Genomic DNA, 20,000 nt, shown 5'->3' with positions numbered 1-20,000 from the left:
TCAAATAGATTCACACTCACATGAATATTGACTTTGCGGGCGATGGGAACACCCAAACCAGTCCTCACTTAGCTCACCTGCCAACACTGACGTTGTGCTGTCATTTAGTTTTTTAAGGATGCACCGAATCCAGGATTCAGCTTCAGATTGGGCTGAATATTGGGCTTTTTGACGGGGTTGGGTTTCTGCTGAACCCTACGCTGTCACTCCGCGCTGCGCTGGTCGATGCAATGACGGCGCCGTTGATTACAGGAAGGTGTTTACGTAGGTGGAGCTTCAATGCAGCAGGCTGAGAGGAAGTGGAAATGGAACTGGTGAGCAGAAAAAGGGTTGTTTGGCAGTACTTTCAGTCAAAAGAAGGCCATTCAAGTCCAGCTACATGTTCAATCTGCAATGCTGATTAGTCTGGTGGTGGCGAGGACCCTAAACAATACACAACATCACCGCTGTTACAACATCTGGTATGAAACATCTGGAAGAATACGAGCTGAGCATGAAGGAATCTACAGACAGCAGCCAGAATGCAGCAACTTCAGGTACGGCAAAGGAAGGACAGTCACTGTTTACTTCATTAATGTGTTGACTGTGTTCATGGACTGAGGACGGGACGAGGACTCAGCAGAACCTCAACCAGGGGGTTCAGGATTCAGCAGAATCTCAACCAGGGGGTTCAGGACTCAGCAGAACCTCAACCAGGGGGTTCAGGATTCAGCAGAACCTCAACAAGGGGGTTCAGGACTCAGCAGAACCTCAACCAGGGGGTTCAGGACTCAGCAGAACCTCAACCAGGGGGGTTCAGGACTCAGCAGAACCTCAACCAGGGGGGTTCAGGATTCAGCAGAACCTCAACCAGGGGGTTCAGGATTCAGCAGAATCTCAACCAGGGGGTTCAGGACTCAGCAGAACCTCAACCAGGGGGTTCAGGATTCAGCAGAACCTCAACCAGGGGATTCAGGATTCGGCCCAACCCCAAAAATCTGGATTCGGTGCATCCCTACATGAATATTGACGTTGCGGGTGGTGGGAACACCCAACCAGTCCTCAGCTAGCTCACCTGCCAACACTGACGTTGTGCTGTCATATTATTTTGTTGTTGTACGTTCACAGTTTTCCAAACTGTCCAAACTCATTTAGACAAAAGTATTGGGAGGGTTGGCGTTAGTGGTCCAGGCTACCTTCTTCTCTTTCGCCTCTCGGTCAAACTTATCGTACACCGAGTCCTTGGCGACCGTATTTGCTTGCACTGGGATTTCCACCACGCCGATGTAATTCTTTTTGGCCATCCGAGAGCTCGCCGTGATGGTGTAAGCGTTGCTGCGGTAGCATTTCATGGACGACATGCAGAAGGTCTCCCTCATGCCTCGTCTGAAGTTTGCGTTGTAGACGGAGTACAGGGTCGGTTTGGACGCCGTTGAGCTGAAGCTGACCCATGCGATGGCCGTGAAGAACAGCAGCCCCTGACGACTGGGTCCGTCGGACTCCCGTGGGTGCCACAGCTGGGCGACGTAGAACGGCGTCCACGTGAGAAAGAACACAGAATTGAGCATGAGGAACATCTTGATGGTCTTGACTTTAGTCCTTGGGACGATGTTCATTGTGCGGCGCACGGTGTGCCCGTCAGCGCTAATCCTCCAGATATAGCGGACGACCCGCTGGTAGAATGACACGATCAGAGCCACAGGGACGAAAAGACCAAACACTAAGTGAACGGCGCCGTAGGCGATGCTGCCCCAGCTGTCCGGAAGGAAAAAGTCACAATGGCCGCCACGCGTAGACACGGAGCCGTAGAAAAAGACGCAGGGAGACACGAAGGCTGCGTCAAACAGCCAGGACGCCACGATCATCTTCTTCGCTTTCTCTCGGGACACCTTGGAAGAGACAAAACGTTTTTAAAAAGTCAAGTGGTAAAACTCACACACACGCAGAGACACACACACACACACACACAGACAGACACACAGACAGACACACACTCTCACACACACACACACACACACACAGACTGACACACACAGACAGACACACAGACAGACACACACACACACACACACACACACACACACACAGACAGACGCACAGACAGACACACACACACACACAGACACACACACACACACACACACACAGAGACAGACACACACACACACACACACACACACACACACAGAGACAGACACACACACACACACACACACACACACAGACAGACACACGCACACACACACACACACAGAGAGACACACACAGAGACAGACACACACATACACACACAGAGAGACACACACACAGACACACACACACACACACACACACAGAGACAGACAGACACACACACACACAGAGAGACAGACAGACACACACACACACACAGAGACAGACAGACACACACACACACACACACACACACACACACACACACACAGAGAGACAGACAGACACACACACACACACACACCTTGAAGCTGAGCGGGTACACGATGGTGTAGAAGCGGTCCACGGAGATGGAAAGCAGCACGTAGACCTGCACGCCGGGGCAGAGGTGCTGCAGGTACCGCACAGCCTTGCAGGCGCCAGCGCTCAGCGGCCATTGTCCCGACGCGACCTGCAGGAGGATGAACGGCGCCCAACCCAGACTCATGAGCAAATCTGCGCACGCCATAGACACCACGAAGTAGTTTGTGGTGGATTGAGTCCGCCGGCTGCGGTGAATAACCAGACAGACGAGCGCATTTCCCAGGATGGAAACCAACCAGAGGACACCGAACACCAAACCCAAAACAGCGGCCTCGCCTGAAGTCAGCTCGTAGGAGACGCCGGTCCCGTTGGGCGGGCAGGAGGACGCACCGCTGCTGCCGCTGCAAGGGGTAGTTGTGGGTGGGGCTGCCAGGACAGTGGAGTTTTCTCTCTGAGAGTAGTTTAATGACATCTGATACATGAAGGACGGAGAGTAAAGGGAGGGATGGACACCAACGGACTGGGCGTACACCATCGTTATACCGCTGCACCGGAGAACAGCTGTGGACACAAAGAGACATGTTCACCGTTAGTACAATCATTGCTCACCGAAAATGAAAGACTAAGGCTCCTATCCCGCACCTGGTGCAGCGCAGCGCAAAGCCCGACCCAAGTCTCTTTGCTAGTTTAAGACCGACCCAGTTGTCAGTTTCCCGTCCAGCACCCACGTCGTTTAAATAACAAATGCACCTGAACCCATCTGTGGTCCATGGCTGGTCTTACAGGGAGGTGTGTTCAGGTTCATTCTGGACGTGCTGGTCTTACAGGGAGGTGTGTTCAGGTGCATTCTGGGCGTGCTGGTCTTACAGGGAGGTGTGTTCAGGTGCATTCTGGGCGTGCTGGTCTTACAGGGAGGTGTGTTCAGGTGCATTCTGGGCGTGCTGGTCTTACAGGGAGGTGTGTTCAGGTGCATTCTGGGCGTGCTGGTCTTACAGGGAGGTGTGTTCAGGTGCATTCTGGGAGTATTGCTATCTTGAGGCAGTGGGAAGTGATGGCACCATTGACCAACAAAAACCTGGTCTAAAGTCAATAACGCAGCATTTCATTGTTATTTTAACAGAGCATTAGTAAAATGCTCCTAGGCTCGTGCACAGCATGTGCACACTATGCTTGTTACACACACAGGGACGCACAGCAGCACACACACACACACACACACACAGCAGCACACACACACGCAGAAGATTACAAATACAAATATTACGGTGCAGATCCTCCATCATAACAGCAATGCTCCAAGGTCCAAACGCGCCTGGCTTTTAAAGGGAATGGGAGATGATCTCTGATTGGTTGATTACATGTTACGCCCAGAACTCACCTCTGATTAATGAAGACACTAAGGTCAACCCTTTAGAACCATGACCCCGGCACACGGACCCTTTTTACTGCCGTCAAACTAGCAGAAATGGATTAGGACACGCCCTAAACACACCTCTCTCTCTCTCTCTCTCTCTCTCTCTGTCTCTCTCTGTCTCTCTCTCTGTCTCCCCTCTCTCTCTCCCTCTCTCTCTATCTGTCTCTCTCTGTCTCTCTCCCTCCCCCTTCATTTCTTAATTTCATTAATCCTGCCCAGGGATCTGGTTGAGTGTCCACAGAGATCCTGCTCTCCTCTGAGAACATCCATTAAGGATGTGAAGAAGCCCATTGGGGGGGGGAAGCTCACAGTTTATCGCTGCCTTTGTGTTTACTCTGCTGAAGTTCAGCCATAGCAACCTGATGCATCCAGATACATTTAGGGTCCTATTTTACTGATCTGAGGTCACGGTGTGAAGCGCCTGGTGCAGTCAATGCAATCAACCAATCAGAGATCATCTCCCATTCCCTTTAAAAGTGTGTGTGTAACAAGCATAGTGTGCACGTGCTGTGCACGAGCCTAGGAGCATTTTACTAATGCTCTGTTAAAATAACAATGAAATGCTGCGTTATTGACTTTAGACCAGGTTTTTGTTGGTCAGTGGTGCCATCACTTCCCACTGCCTCAAGATAGCAATACGCCCAGAATGTACCTGAACACACCTCCCTGTAAGACCAGCACGCCCAGAATGCACCTGAACACACCTCCCTGTAAGACCAGCATGCCCAGAATGCACCTGAACACACCTCCCTGTAAGACCAGCACGCCCAGAATGCACCTGAACACACCTCCCTGTAAGACCAGCACGCCCAGAATGCACCTGAACACACCTCCCTGTAAGACCAGCACGCCCAGAATGCACCTGAACACACCTCCCTGTAAGACCAGCACGCCCAGAATGCACCTGAACACACCTCCCTGTAAGACCAGCACGCCCAGAATGCACCTGAACACACCTCCCTGTAAGACCAGCACGCCCAGAATGCACCTGAACACACCTCCCTGTAAGACCAGCACGCCCAGAATGCACCTGAACACACCTCCCTGTAAGACCAGCTGATGGGTTCAGGTGCATTTGTTATTTAAACGACGTGGGTGCTGGACGGGAAACTGACAACTGCACCTTCTTTTAGAAGTCCGAAGGCTTCGGTACAAACTGCCCAAGACAGAGCTTTTACAGAAACATTAGACTTTGATAGTTTGGAGATACTAACGCTTTGGTTTATTGCATCCAGCGCCTTTCTGGGGTCTAGAAAGACGGCCCCCACCAAGTTTCCCTTGTCTATGTAACAGGTGCAGATAGTTATTTATTTCTAGGTGATTTGTTAGTTGTGTTAACACAATCTTTTCCGAAACCTAGGAAAAATAGGAAGGATTCTTATTGGCCGATAACCGCCCACCTGATCAGACTCTAGCTTGTTTCCATATTTCTGGGAACTTTCCACTAGTCATGGAGGCGTTAATCTCTTTGACAGACTACTACTACTACTACTACTACTACTCCACAGTACTGCGTTTAAACGTACACGTTCCACCAAAACAAGTTCCTTCCCCTGTCCGGCGCCCAAGACGATTGTGATTGGTTAAAAGGTGCTCTAAGTGATGCTGGGTGACGTTAATTCTTGTTGACGTTCGAAATATTGTCAAACTAAACGGAGGCTAGCTCGGGCAGACTGACAACCTCAGCCTGTCAGTCAGTCAATAGGGCACAGTGAACACAGTGGTGCCCGCCTGTAACGGAGGAAGTGTAGCGTTAACCCACACGGTGACAGCCGTCACCTCGCCGTTACAGACGCTGTCTGGACTCTGGAAAAGTGTCAACACACTTGCAACCGCTTTACCGGCGTTGGCGTGACTCACTGAGACTCTAACAAAGTCCACGTTGTTTCCCTCCGCTGACACCACAGCTCTGTGTGTGTGTGTGTGTGTGTGTGTGTGTGTGTGTGTATGTGTCTGTCTGTGTGTGTGTCTGTCTGTGTGTGTGTCTGTCTGTGTGTATCTGTGTGTGTATATCTGTGTGTGTGTGTGTGTGTGTGTGTGTGTGTGTGTGTGTGTGTGTGTGTGTGTGTGTGTGTGTATCTGTGTGTGTATATCTGTGTGTGTGTGTGTGTGTGTGTGTGTGTGTATGTGTGTATCTGTGTGTGTTTGTGTGTGTATCTGTGTGTGTGTGTGTGTGTATCTGTGTGTGTGTGTGTGTGTGTGTGTGTGTGTGTGTGTGTGTATATCTGTGTGTGTGTGTGTGTGTGTGTGTGTGTGTGTGTGTGTGTGTGTGTGTGTGTGTGTGTGTGTGTGTGTGTGTGTGTGTGTGTGTGTGTGTGTGTGTGTGTGTGTGTGTGTGTGTGTGTGTGTGTGTGTGTGTGTGTGTGTGTGTGTGTGTGTGTGTGTGTGTATCTGTGTGTGTATATCTGTGTGTGTGTGTGTGTGTGTGTGTGTGTAGATATACTCTCACTTATGTGCTCTCGAGAACCAAAGTTTGGCACCGTTTGATTGAAAGAGAATCCGTCCTCGGTAGTACCGACGTGCCGATAGTTATGGCGGCCGCCTAAGCTGCAAAGTGCTGCAGGAAGCGAGTTTTTTTTTGCAGGATGCAACTCATCCCTGATTGGCTAATACCCTGTTTACACCTACATGGTTATTGTGACAAACGGAGACATGTCCCTTCGTTTGTGTCCTTCGTTTACACGCAAACGGAGACTTCTCCTCTGAAAACAAGTCTTTCTAAAACCTCAGCCAGAGTGGAGATTTGGGAAGTCTTTGTTTGCAGGTTTGCACGTAAACTGAGACAAACGGAGGTTTAGGCAGCCGAGGAAGAGCAGACAGAGGAAGTGATTGGTTGCTGTTGTTGCTATTTTGGGGATTCTGATTGGCTAACGTGAGCTTGAGCTTCTCGTTACACCGCCACCTACAGGTCTGGCGTGCTGTTGACGGCATATAGACACGGGGACGTGTCAACGAACACTTTCTGAAAACTGACAGCTGTGCACGATGTTATTTCTGAAAACGGAGAGGTTGAAATGTCTGTTCATGCAAATAGCGGCCACGTGTAAACGTAGCATAACCCTGACATTCTTACCCGAACCATAACCAATCCCACTCCTCCTGCCTAAACAGTTCTAGCCATTCAGAGGGAGAGTAGCGCCGGTTCTTCCCCCACCATCCTGCAAAAAAAACATTTCGCCTGCGGGAAACCCTGGCAGCATTAGCAGCACTGTGAGTTTCTCACGTGGCATCGAAAACACGAAAGGTGGAGCAGTATGTCCTGTATGTCTCTAACATATTTCTAGATGGAGCATGAATATGGAGCGTCTCCCCCAGTTCATGCTAACGCTGTTACATTTCAAGCCAATAGGAATACTTGGAATTGATGGAGGAGGTAAATATTCATGAAAAAGGACACGTTGGTGAACGGGCAACACAGATTTAGATAATGAACAACTAAACATGTTACACACTGGGGCTTTAATAACAACAAACTCTTTAATATCAGCTGAGGCTCCTTTAAATATCAGCCTGATCTCAGTGAAGAGTTCTACCTCTTCATGGAAAAATACTGCGCACAACATCATCTGTTCTCATCTCTCCAAGTGCATCATTTCATGTCTGTTCTTTTATATCATCACATGAAATGACCCAGGTTCAGATAGTATACTTGAGTAAATGTACTCTTACTGAAGTAGTAGCAGTGCAGCTGCTGGAAAACAACATCATGTGGGACTCACACGGAGTGGATTCAATAAAACCTGCGAGCAAAATGGGATTATTCTCAAATAAATATTAATAATAACACACACAGGCTATATGTTTATGTTGGTCATTGGAGCTTCTTAGGTTCATCTGTAGCCTTATGCTAATCTATCGATAGACAGACATCTAATAAACAGCCTAAATAAATAAATAATGGATCCGTGTGAGAGCATCATGGATCCGGCCTGCAACATGTCTGCTCTGCATGATTCACCGCGATGGATGCTGAGTGATGCACGAAGCAGAAATAATAATCAAAATCATATGAGAGCACGCTAAATAAAGCCCCGATAATAGAAGATGTTGCTTCCGGGGGGGGGGGGGTCTACAGGTGATCTAACCGTCTGACCGTCAGACGCAGAAAAACGGCCGCTCGGACGCCATCGTGTCGCGGTGGAAACGAGCCCCGGCGCGGAGCCGCTTTTCTGGGGTAAATGTTGTTGTTTCTGGAGACTCACCGGTTCACAGCGGAGCTTCATGGTGGAGCTGTTCTTCCGTGATTCAGTCATGGATCCAGTCCGGGAGGAAGAGAGGGGGGGGCGGGGGGAGCCCGGTGGAGGAGGGGGAGGTCCGTAAAGGCAGTCTGTCTGTCTGTCCATCTCTGTATCTCTCCGTTTCTCTATCCATCTTCGTCTCTCTCTCTGTCTGTCTGTCTGTCTGTCCATTTTCGTCTCTCTCTGTCTGTCTGTCTGTCACTCTCTCTCTTTCTGTCTCTCTGTATGTCTGTCTGTCTCTCTCTGTCTGTCTGTCTCTCTCTCTCTGCCTTCCTGTCCATCTCTCAGTCAGTCTGTCTCTCTGTCTCTCTGTCCATCTCTCAGTCTGTATGTCTGTCCATCTCTCAGTCTGTCTGTCTGTCCATCTCTCTGTCTGTCTGTCTGTCCATCTCTCTGTCTGTCTGTCCATCTCTCTGTCTGTCTGTCCATCTCTCAGTCTGTCTGTCTGTCTTTCTATCTCTCTGTCTGTCTGTCTCTCTGTCTGTCTGTCCATCTCTCAGTCTGTCTGTCTGTCTATCTCTCTGTCTGTCTATCTGTCTGTCTCTCTGTCTGTCTGTCTTACCTTCTTCGACCTTCTTGACTCAACATGTCTCTCCCTCTCTCTCTCTCTCTCCGTCTGTCTGTCTCTCTCCCTCCCTCTCTCCCTCCCTCTCTGTCTCTCTCTCTCTCTCTCTCTGTCTGTCTGTCTCTCTCTCTCTCCCTCCCTCTCTGTCTCTCTCTCTGTCTCTCTCTCTCTGCTCTATAAAAGGAAACGATGCTGTCCATCTAATTAACGGTCTGATGTTGACGCAGTACAGCGCCATGGCAACCGCGGTGCTGAGGAGGCCGGTCGCCATGGTAACCAAAAATGATGCTGATGGGAGGGAGGGGAGAGTGTTTGTGTATATATGTGTGCCTGTGTGTGAGTGCCTGTGTGTGTGTCTCTGTGTGTGTGTCTCTGTGTGTATGTCTCTGTGTGTGTGTGTGTATAAACCCATTCTGACAGTGTCATCTTTCATAAGCTGTTTATTTATTTACAAGCATTTTGAATGCTAATTATCGACTCAAACTAAATAATCATGAACATGTTCTAAAGAGATGGAGAGATATCTACTGACTGAGACATGCTAACAGAGAAACTCAATTGATTATTGATCTGCCTTAAAAAATAAATAAAACAGCAAATGCTGTCAGCATTTTTTAACAATCTCTTAATATTTTCACTTTCAAATGCTGAGAGTTCCCCCGTTAACGGTGAAGTGATTACGGTATTTTTTAAGAGACTTGAAAGGTAACTACCGTGTTTTTCACCCTGTGACTACGTGACTGATGGAGCAACAATCTGACATTGGTCCAGTATTAAGAGAGATCGCTGCAGTCAGCAAAACAAGCTACTATGTGAGTTAATGGGTCAATTGTTCAGCTTGTATTTACCTTCACAAAAGAGCTCGTTTTGCCGCTGACAGACTCAGATTAATATTCTAAGTGTCTGACAACATTATGAAAGGATTTCTAAGGAGGTCGACCTCTCTGTTGAAGGGTAAGATCCTTTTTTCAAACATAAAAACATCCGCGAAATGGTGTTCGCTAAACCCACCAGACTCCATGTAAATAAACAGTAATTCTAGCATCGTAAAATACACTTCATTCAAAGTCGACAGAAACAAAATAAAACTATGAAAAGCTGTTTTGGGTCGTCTTTCCACTTTAACCAACCATCACAACTGTAGTTTTGGTTGAAATAAACACATAGTTTACTGATTTACATGTGAAAATAGTCTGGCTCTATACGCGCTAAAAGTACTGTTTTTCTAAATGGAGTCTGGTGGGTTTAGCGCTAGCGACCTCAGAGCTGTTTCTGGTTAAACAGAAAGGTCTTAAAGAGTTTTAAAGGTCTATCTCTGTAGGGATCCTTTCATAATGTTGTCAGACACTTAGAATAATAATCTGAGTCTGTCAGCAGCAACAACAGAACATTTAGTGGACGAAATTGAAAATAGGGTCCAGGTTTAAAGGCAGGATATAATGGGTTGTGATATATTACGGTATTTTAATGGATTATCTGCACGTTTCTTATCCATATAACCCTTTTGTGGGTTTCTTTTATCTTTTTTAATCCCACCATGTGCATTTCTATTATGTTATCGTATATTTTTTTTATTTATTTTATTTCATATGCACAAAGACAGAAAGTTAAAGAGCTTTTAAGGGGTTAAAACTCCTTAAAATGGACCAAATAACATAAAACTTCCCCCTCAATTTATATTTTAATGAAGGTGAAAATTCAGGCTCTCTTGTAAATTATTTGGTCCATTTTAAGGGATTTTAAGCCCTTACATTTAATTGAAAATTCTAAATCCTTCTAAGGTACACACTAAAGTACCTGTACCTTAATTAAAAATACACTTAACTTGTTCCTGAAAATGTATACAATCTAAAACAACCGGTTTGGTAAAAGAGATCCTGAATTTGTCCATTAATTAAAACCTTAAAAGGTCATTTTGACTGACAGACTCAGATTATTATTATTGACATCATTATGGAAAGGATCCCTACAGAGAGAGACCTTTTAGTTTAACATTAAACAGCCCCGAAATCCCCATCACCAGACTCCATGTAAATAATCAGGACTTTTAGCGTGTAGAGCCAGCATATCTCCACCAGACTCCATGTAAATAATCAGGACTTTTAGCGTGTATAGAGCCAGCATATCTCCACCAGACTCCATGTAAATAATCAGGACTTTTAGCGTGTATAGAGCCAGCATATCTCCACCAGGCTCCATGTAAATAATCAGTACTTTTAGCGTGTGTAGAGCCAGCATATCTCCACCAGACTCCATGTAAATAATCAGGACTTTTAGCGTGTATAGAGCCAGCATATCTCCACCAGACTCCATGTAAATAATCAGGACTTTTAGCGTGTATAGAGCCAGCATATCTCCACCAGACTCCATGTAAATAATCAGGACTTTTAGCGTGTATAGAGCCATCTTATTTCCACCAGACTCCATGTAAATAATCAGGACTTTTAGCGTGTATAGAGACAACATATCTCCACCAGACTCCATGTAAATAATCAGGACTTTTAGCGTGTATAGAGCCAGCATATCTCCACCAGACTCCATGTAAATAATCAGGACTTTTAGCGTGTATAGAGCCAGCATATCTCCACATGTAAATGGGTGAATTAAGGGTTTATTTCAACCAAACCAGAGTGGTGATTGTTGGAACAGTGGAAAGATGAACCAAGACGGCTTTTGGTAGTTTTATTTAGTTTCTGTCCACTTTGAATGAAGTGTGTTTTACGATGATAAAAGTACTGATTATTTACATGGAGTCTGGTTTAGGGGAATCTGAGGTAAACTTGTTTAAGTATGTAACGTTCCCTAACAATATCATAAATCATTATAGTGAATCCAAAAGCCTTTCAACCTTAAATGGACCATTAACAGTGAAGGAAACAGAGGAAGTCTACAGAACTTACCTCTGAAAGTGTCTGCTTTGTTTCAGGGGTAAATTAATGATTAATAAAAAAAAGGTTTTCTCACAGCTGAGTTCCTTTACTGTTTCTAACAGGGATGCACCAAATCCAGGATTCAGCTTCAGATTGGGCTGAATATTGGGCTTTTTGACGGGGTTGGGTTTCTGCTGAACCCTACGCTGTCACTCCGCGCTACGCTGGTCGCCGTAATGACGGCGCCGTTGATTACAGGAAGGTGTTTACGTAGGTGGAGCTTCAATGCAGCAGGCTGAGAGGAAGTGGAAATGGAACTGGTGAGCAGAAAAAGTGTTGTTTGGCAGTACTTTCAGTCAAAAGAAGGCCATTCAAGTCCAGCTACATGTTCAATCTGCAATGCTGATTAGTCTGGTGGTGGCGAGGACCCTAAACAATACACAACATCACCGCTGTTACAACATCTGGTATGAAACATCTGGAAGAATACGAGCTGAGCATGAAGGAATCTACAGACAGCAGCCAGAATGCAGCAACTTCAGGTACGGCAAAGGAAGGACAGTCACTGTTTACTTCATTAATGTGTTTACTGTGTTCATGGACTGAGGACGGGACGAGGACTCAGCAGAACCTCAACCAGGGGGTTCAGGATTCGGTGCGTCCCTAGTTCCTAAAGCAGAGTCTGCACGAGGGCAAACGTGTGATCATTAACATAGAAAAACAAGCTTCATCTTACAGTCTCACATTATTTACAGTTAAACACACAGAATATGTACAAACTGCAGAAGCTTCAGGAGAAGAACGCCACAGCGGGGCTCAGATTCTGTCCACGTGGTCTGACCTTCACCCTCTCAGACCTCCGTCCAGCGTCAGGGTCCCGAATCTGCAGGAAACAGTCACGTTAACGTCTGTCGGGGGTTACATTAGACAGACTTCAGCTGTGTTCCCTCACTCACTCACTCACTATAGAGCTCAACAGTGACCGCCCCCTTTTTTTCAGCTCTGTCTCCTGTTTTTCCCCATTCATTTGTTTCATTGACATTTCGGAAATTGCTGAGATATATATATATATATATATACACACATATATAGAGAGAGAGTTTTAAGTCTGGAACTGAGCCAATCAGCTACGAGATGAATAGTGAGCATAGCACATTTGATTTGGCGCAATAAACATTTTGTAAACGTCAAAAAAGTCAAAAGGTCCGAGACCGTGTAGAGAAACTATCAGAGACTTCAACAGCAGAAGCTCGCTCTAGACGTTCATGTTATTTACTCAGACAGTAATCAGTCCCTCCAGAAAAACATGATCATATTGTGACGGCCCGTGTGGTCTGGTGGTCTCTCTCTGTAGGAGTGATACCTCTCTGGTCTTACCCATCTTTGTTTGAGTCGACAGCAGATGTGGTGCACCTGGGAGCTGTGAGCTGATGACGCTCCACCTGGTCAGACTACCCAAGACTCAGCCATGGCCTGAGCATCCTGCCTGCCACATCTTGTTTTGAGCTCATTTAAGCTACAGAGACACACTTTTGCACATTACAAAAGATATGTTTAGTTTATTCTTTTGTGAAATAAATCACTTTTGATAATATATACGATGCCTCGCTCCCTCTTTTGTCATGGCCCTTGAGCCAGGTTATGAGATATCTCATAACTCAATGCATAATCAGCCAAAGTCCTCATATTTATTTAAGAAAACGTGACGCATAATTAAGGATTTTTGCCCAAAACAATCACAGAAAAACTCAAACACATGTCTCTGGAAGGACTGATAACTGTTACATATTACTGCACACGGTACACCCCCCCCACATAACTATTACATATGAGGAGTGTATTTAATTGTAGGTGATGATGAAACTATGTTGTTGTCTTTCTGCACCTGTTATTCCCACAGAGTTACATCATTGGTACATTTCGAGCACTTTCACCTGTTCTGATTATGTTTTTCTTAACTGAATTTCCTCATTTTCTCACAAAAAAACCCAAAAGATCATATGATCATATGATCCTAACTGGGATCTCACAGGGGTAAATGGCAAATATGAAGAACGTGACGCATAATCAAGGATTTTAGCCCAAAACAATCACAAAAAAACTCCACATTTTTCTGGAAGAACTGATTATTTATGCGATTAATTGATTAATTGATTAATTGCGAGAGGCCTAGTTAGGAGATTATCCCCACTAATTCCCCCGGCCTCTATATGTCTGTGTCGACCACTATCAGAGGCCCAGCGTTTACATGCAAAGGGTGAATTCCCTCTATAATGTTGATTAAAGCACTGGTTCTCTACCTTTTTTCAGTAATGTCCCCCTTTTGAACAGTGTTTTTAAGCCATGTACCCCCTGACCAGCGCGATTAAGTTTAGGTAGAAAACAACGTCTCTATAAAGAGGAAGAATACAGCGATATCAGCGATAGATCTACCGTATTTTCCGGACGAATCATGAAGGGTGAACATTGCTTTATCCAATGTTCACATTTCCGTTCTGGACATTTATGCAAATTAGCACAGATTTAACAAGATAAAGCCACATTTGCATATTTAAAAAATAACATTTCCAAAAACTTGTAATACAAGAAATACTTGTCGCAACGTCAGTAATCAGCTGGGGAAGTTTCGTGCTGATATCTGTTGGGTTTAATATTTTTCCTATTCACCTGTAGGGTCTCGCCTTAACTGAAAATGCTGCATAATACAAAAATCAGGTCAACGAAAGCCTTATTTATCTAAAAACATTTACTGTACTTTCCGGACTATAAGTCTCATCAGTCAAAAAATGCGTCATGAAGAGGAAAAAAACATATAAGTCGCACTGGACTATAAGTCGCATTTATTTAGACATTTATTTCACAAAATCCAAGACCAAGAACAGACATTTAATCTGGAAAGGCCAGTTATTAAACTACCCAACAGCCCCCAGAACAAGGGGCTGAATACGGTAGGTGTCTCTATGTTAACGTAACACATTAACAGTTATTAAACTACCCAACAGCCCCCAGAACAAGGGGCTGAATACGGTAGGTGTCTCTATGTTAACGTAACGTAGCTGCTCTGTTGACGAGCCTCTCCCAGCAGCACGTTGTTCAAGCACCCATCTGTGGACTCCTTCCTCCAGCTCTGGCCATCTGGATTTCAGCGCGACTAGCTTTCTTTGTTTTCTTCATTGCAGTAAGACTAACCTTTTCTCCAGTCCCTCACAAGTTTCTCTCTCACTCCAAACTCTCCTTCTGCTGCTCGATTACCGTTTTCGGCTGCGTGTTTTACTACCTGCAGTCTCCTGCAGCTTCTTTTCTTTCTCAGTTGTCTTTAGGAGCAGCATATAGTCGTCACAAGCCTAGAGCGCCTCTCGCGGCTGTACACGGTGATGTTTTCAGCATGAAATAACATTTAAAACATGTTACATTATATATATTTTGATATATAAGTCGCACCTGACTATAAGTCGCAGGACCAGCCAAAGCATGAAGAAAAGTGAGACTTATAGTCCAGAAAATACGGTACTAAACAACAGCCTTGGACCTGGAAAACATTTGGAAAAAAGCACATAGGGAGCCAGGCTAGCAGTTTCCCCCTGCCTCCAGTGTTTGTGCTAAGCTAGGCTAGCCCTGTGTGTGTGTGAGCATATGTTTGTGGTGCTAACCTCTCTAGGAAATGGTTGTTCTCTGCCAGCTCTTTGACGACTCCCTCCATCTCCTCCTTTAGCTTCTTCATCCTGAAAAATAAAAACCTCAGTCAATGAGGAACGCACGGAATAATCAGATTTCCCCTCCATACGCAGTGGGAATAAGAGGAATATTAGTGCTATTGAAGACGGGCCAGGTGATCAGTGAATGAAGGTCTCACCCCAGCGTCATCTCCACCAGCGTGTTCTGACTCAGGTAGGCCTGAGGCTTCATCCCGCTGGACACCAGAGGAAGAACCTTCTGAGGCAGCTGTTCCTGCAGCTGGACACACACACACACACACACACACACACACACACACACAGAGAGAGAGACACACACACACAGTTAATATTAGCAGCAGTTTAGTATATCTTAATATCTCTCTAACTGTTTAGTACATCTTAAACTGCTCATATTATGCTTTTTGGCTTTCCCCCTTTCCTTTATTGTGTTACATATCTTTTTTGTGCACGTTATAGGTTTACAAAGTGAAAAAGCCCAAAGTCCCCCCCCAACAGGACTTACCATCTCCAACAGAAAACACTGTTCACCAACTGCTCCAAACAGCTCTATTGTAGTCCAGCCTTTACTTCAGAGACAAACGTTATAATGCTCGCCTAGCTGCTAGCATGGTACGCCCTCATACTCTGCTTCTGACTGGCTAGTAGTCCTTACCTAGGTACTGTCAGGGCACGCCCTCATACTCTGCTTCTGACTGGCTAGTAGTCCTTACCTAGGTACTGTCAGAGCACGCCCTCATACTCTGCTTCTGACTGGCTAGTAGTCCTTACCTAGGTACTGTCAGGGCCCTCATACTCTGCTTCTGACTGGCTAGTAGTCCTTACCTAGGTACTGTCAGGACGCCCTCATACTCTGCTTCTGACTGGCTAGTAGTCCTTACCTAGGTACTGTCAGGGCACGCCCTCATACTCTGCTTCTGACTGGCTAGTAGTCCTTACCTAGGTACTGTCAGGGCACGCCCTCATACTCTGCTTCTGACTGGCTAGTAGTCCTTACCTAGGTACTGTCAGGGCACGCCCTCATACTCTGCTTCTGACTGGCTAGTAGTCCTTACCTAGCTACTGTCAGGGCACGCCCTCATACTCTGCTTCTGACTGGCTAGTAGTCCTTACCTAGGTACTGTCAGGGCACGCCCTCATACTCTGCTTCTGACTGGCTAGTAGTCCTTACCTAGGTACTGTCAGGACACGCCCTCATACTCTGCTTCTGACTGGCTAGTAGTCCTTACCTAGGTACTGTCAGGGCCCTCATACTCTGCTTCTGACTGGCTAGTAGTCCTTACCTAGGTACTGTCAGGACACGCCCTCATACTCTGCTCCTGACTGGCTAGTAGTCCTTACCTAGGTAATCTCTAACTGTTTAATTACCTTAATGGCTCTCTCCAGCAGCATCGTCACTTCCTTTTCAATGCTGATCAGCTGACCCGACAGACTGAGCAGCTGCTTCTTCACGTGATGAACCTTTCTGCAAACACACAGAAAAACGACTGTAACACACACACACACACACACAGAGCCCAGTCTGTTGACTCTTCACACTGTCGCTAAGCAACAGGGAGGTTAGCAGCAAAGCTCACTTCCTGTCTGATGATGTAGTGGTTTACCTGAGCCACTCTTCACTCTTAGAGATGAAGAGGCGATACTTCATGGCACACTCCTCGGTGAACAGAGATCTGGCTTTACTGGCGTGAAGCACCAACTTCTGTCTGTCAGAGAAACATACACGCACACACACACACACACACACACACACACACACACACACACACAAATGTCAGGACTTCAAAATAAAAGCTGGCTGAGGGAGTCCAGACAGAAAACAGTGATGAACTGCCCTCTACAGGCAGAGAACGGTAACTACAGAGGGAGTGAAGTTGAGAAAGTAAGGGTTTAACCATTGACATATACAGTATATAGAATGGACCAGCAGATCCCGTGTCTCTGGACGGAGACCAGTGAAGGATATTAGAAGCTCTTTTCCAGTGACACAGACAGACAGACAGACAGACAGACAGACACACACACACACACTTACTTTGGTGACTACGGGGCGAAAGATTGGCTCATAATCTGTGTTTACGTTCACTTCTCCCGTTGGAATCACACACACACACACACACAGACACACGCACAGACACACACACACACAGTCAGAGACACAGACAGACAGACACACACACAGAGACACACAGACACACACACACGCACATTCAGAGACACACACACACACAGTCAGAGACACACACACACACACACACACACACACACACACACAGTCAGAGAAACAGACACACACACACACACACACACATACACAGACACATACACACACACACACACGCATACACACATTTACTTTGGTGACTACGGGGGTGAAAGATTGGCTCATAATCTGTGTTTACGTTCACTTCTCCGTTGGAATCACACACACACACACACAGACACACGCACAGACACACACACACACACAGTCAGAGACACAGACAGACAGACACACACACAGAGACACACAGACACACACACACGCACATTCAGAGACACACACACACACACACACACCCATCCACCCACAGTCACACAGTCAGAGACACAGACACACACACACACACACACACACAGACACACGCACAGACACACACACAGACACAGTCAGAGACACAGACACACACACACACGCACATTCAGAGACACACACACACAGTCAGAGACACACAGACACACACACACACACACACACACACATTTACTTTGGTGACTGTACTCTGTGTTCACGTTCACTTCTCCCGTAGGAATCAACACACAAACCTGCCGCTAGTCTCCTAAAGAACAACATGTGTACTGAAGTACAGTACTGGAGTAAATGTACTTAGTTACATTCCACCTCTGGTAAAAACTTACTTGTCAAATTTATGGATCTGTTCTTCGTTGTACGGCAGACCTAAACACAGAACGGAAAATCTCAGAGGTCAGAAAAGATCAAAAAGTAATCAAAGCTGAATTAAAAGAAATGACATCAAATAGCTTCTGTACACATGACATATGAACCAGCTTTAGACCGTTTGATATTACCTACTTCAACTACTGTGATTTGATCTGTTTAACTTCACTTTTAGGAGCCTAAAAGCAGGAACACACTCCCCATGAGAGAGAGAGAGTGTGGGTGTGTGTGTGTGTGTGTGTGTGACTGTGTGTGTTTGTGTGTGTGTGTGTGTGTGTGTGTGACTGACTGTGTGTGTGTGTGTGACTGACTGTGTGTGTGTCTGACTGTCGTGTGTGTGTGTGTGTGTGTGTGTGTGTGTGTGTGTGTGTGTGTGTGTGTGTGTGTGTGTGTGTGTCTGACTGACTGCGTGTGTGTCTGACTGCGTGTGTGTGTCTGTGTGGGTCACTCTCTTTCTCTCCCCGTGAGAGAGAGAGAGTGTGTGACTGACTGCGTGAATGTGTGTGACTGTGTGTGTGTGTGTCTGTGTGTGTGTGTGTGTGTGTCTGTGCGTGTGTGTGTGTGCGTGTGTGTGTGTGTGTGTGTGTGACTGACTGTGTGTGTGTGTGTCTGTCACTCTCTCTCCCCGTGAGAGAGTGTGTGACTGTGTGTGTGTGTGTGTGTCTGTGCGTGTGTGTGTGTTACTCTCTCTCCCCGTGAGAGAGTGTGTGACTGTGTGTGTGTGTGTGTGTGTGTGTGTGTGTGAGACTGACTGTGTGTCTGTGTGTGTCACTCTCTCTCCCCGTGAGAGAGTGTGTGACTGTGTGTGTGTGTGTGTGTGTGTGAGACTGACTGTGTGTGTCTGTGTGTGTCACTCTCTCTCCCCGTGAGAGAGAAAGAGAGAGAGAGAGTGTGGAGCCTCCCAAATATGGTACATGTATTGTGCAGCCCTAGTTTATATACTATACACGTAATTGTAAACGAGCCGTCGGGGTTTGTGTGGGAGAACTCACGTCTCTCAGCTTTATCCTTCTTGAACTGTTGGTAGATGGCCGTGATGGCGTCCAGGAGCACTTTGATTTTCTCCACGCTGCAGAGACAAACTCACCGTTTAACAGCTGACATACTCAACCAAACATTGACTACACATTACAGTGTTTCCCCTCGCTTTGTGGAAGACTTAGGAGCAGCTATTTGGCAGATGGTTTAGGCGTCATTCCTCAAGATAATGTTACATTTTCAAAAAACTAAATTTGAAATCACTTTTTCACACAGGGCCATGATGGTTTGGATTTTTTTTCACCTTTAATAATAAACACCTTCATTTACAAATTGCATTTTGTGTTTACTTGTGTTGTCCTTGACTTTTGTTTAAATTGGTTTGATGTTCGAAACACTTAAGTGTGACAAACATGCAAAGGAACAGGAAATGAGGAAGGGGCAAACACTTTTTCACACCACTGTATGTACATCTCTGTGTGTGTGTGTATATATATATATCTCTGTCTGTGTGTATATATATATATATATATATATATATATCTATATATATATCTGTATGTGTGTATATATATATATATATCTCCATCTGTGTGTGTGTGTGTGTGTGTGTGTGTGTATATATATCTCCATCTGTGTGTGTGTGTGTGTGTGTGTGTGTGTGTGTGTGTGTAACTAACATTCAAAAAGCTTAAAGACAAAACGTAAAGCTAAAGAAGTCCAACTACAATTATTAGATGTAGGAAAAGTCTTTTAGTTTCATCCATTCGGCTTAGTTGCGTGTTAAAGGGTAACTTGTTTCTTTTCAACCTGTACCCTAATTTTTCCAATAAACAGCTTTCTTTTGT

General features: G+C 45.8%; 2 protein-coding genes across 4 annotated transcripts in view; both read right to left on the bottom strand.

Annotated features, from left to right (window-relative positions):
• Nucleotides 1–801: 801 nt before the first annotated feature.
• On the bottom strand, nt 802–8,526 carry gpr19 (G protein-coupled receptor 19). The gene is made up of 3 exons (XM_078273657.1): nt 8,071–8,526; nt 2,456–3,015; nt 802–1,868 (listed from the first exon to the last, which is right to left on the bottom strand). The coding sequence occupies exons 2-3, from the start codon at nt 2,987–2,989 to the stop codon at nt 1,131–1,133; spliced, it is 1,272 nt and encodes a 423-aa protein (XP_078129783.1). The 5' UTR covers nt 2,990–3,015; nt 8,071–8,526; the 3' UTR covers nt 802–1,130.
• Nucleotides 8,527–9,095: 569 nt separating this feature from the next.
• Nucleotides 9,096–20,000, bottom strand: part of tbk1 (TANK-binding kinase 1) — a 30,426-nt gene continuing 19,521 nt past the window's right edge. For all 3 annotated transcript variants that reach the window (XM_078272477.1, XM_078272479.1, XM_078272478.1), the window contains exons 15-21: nt 19,167–19,243; nt 18,135–18,174; nt 16,841–16,942; nt 16,605–16,701; nt 15,395–15,495; nt 15,192–15,263; nt 9,096–12,424 (exon numbers count right to left, since the gene is read on the bottom strand). In XM_078272477.1, coding sequence (XP_078128603.1) covers nt 12,385–12,424; nt 15,192–15,263; nt 15,395–15,495; nt 16,605–16,701; nt 16,841–16,942; nt 18,135–18,174; nt 19,167–19,243 — 529 coding nt within the window. In that variant the 3' untranslated portion in view covers nt 9,096–12,384. The remainder of the gene's footprint in view (nt 12,425–15,191; nt 15,264–15,394; nt 15,496–16,604; nt 16,702–16,840; nt 16,943–18,134; nt 18,175–19,166; nt 19,244–20,000) is intronic.

This window comes from Sander vitreus, chromosome 17, assembly GCF_031162955.1.
Source record: "Sander vitreus isolate 19-12246 chromosome 17, sanVit1, whole genome shotgun sequence".
Lineage (NCBI taxonomy): Eukaryota > Metazoa > Chordata > Actinopteri > Perciformes > Percidae > Sander > Sander vitreus.
Note: the sequence above shows the minus strand (reverse complement) of the source record. Positions and strands in the feature narration are given on the sequence as shown.

What these genes read in the sequence shown, in the direction of transcription:
- gpr19 (XM_078273657.1), bottom strand. Translation starts at nt 2,989, where the DNA reads ATGGTGTACGCCCAGTCCGTTGGTGTCCATCCCTCCCTTTACTCTCCG. An exon ending in TGTACCCGCTCAGCTTCAAG is followed by an intron (nt 1,869 to 2,455) that starts GTGTGTGTGTGT and finishes GTCTCTTCCAAG; the next exon opens with GTGTCCCGAGAGAAAGCGAA.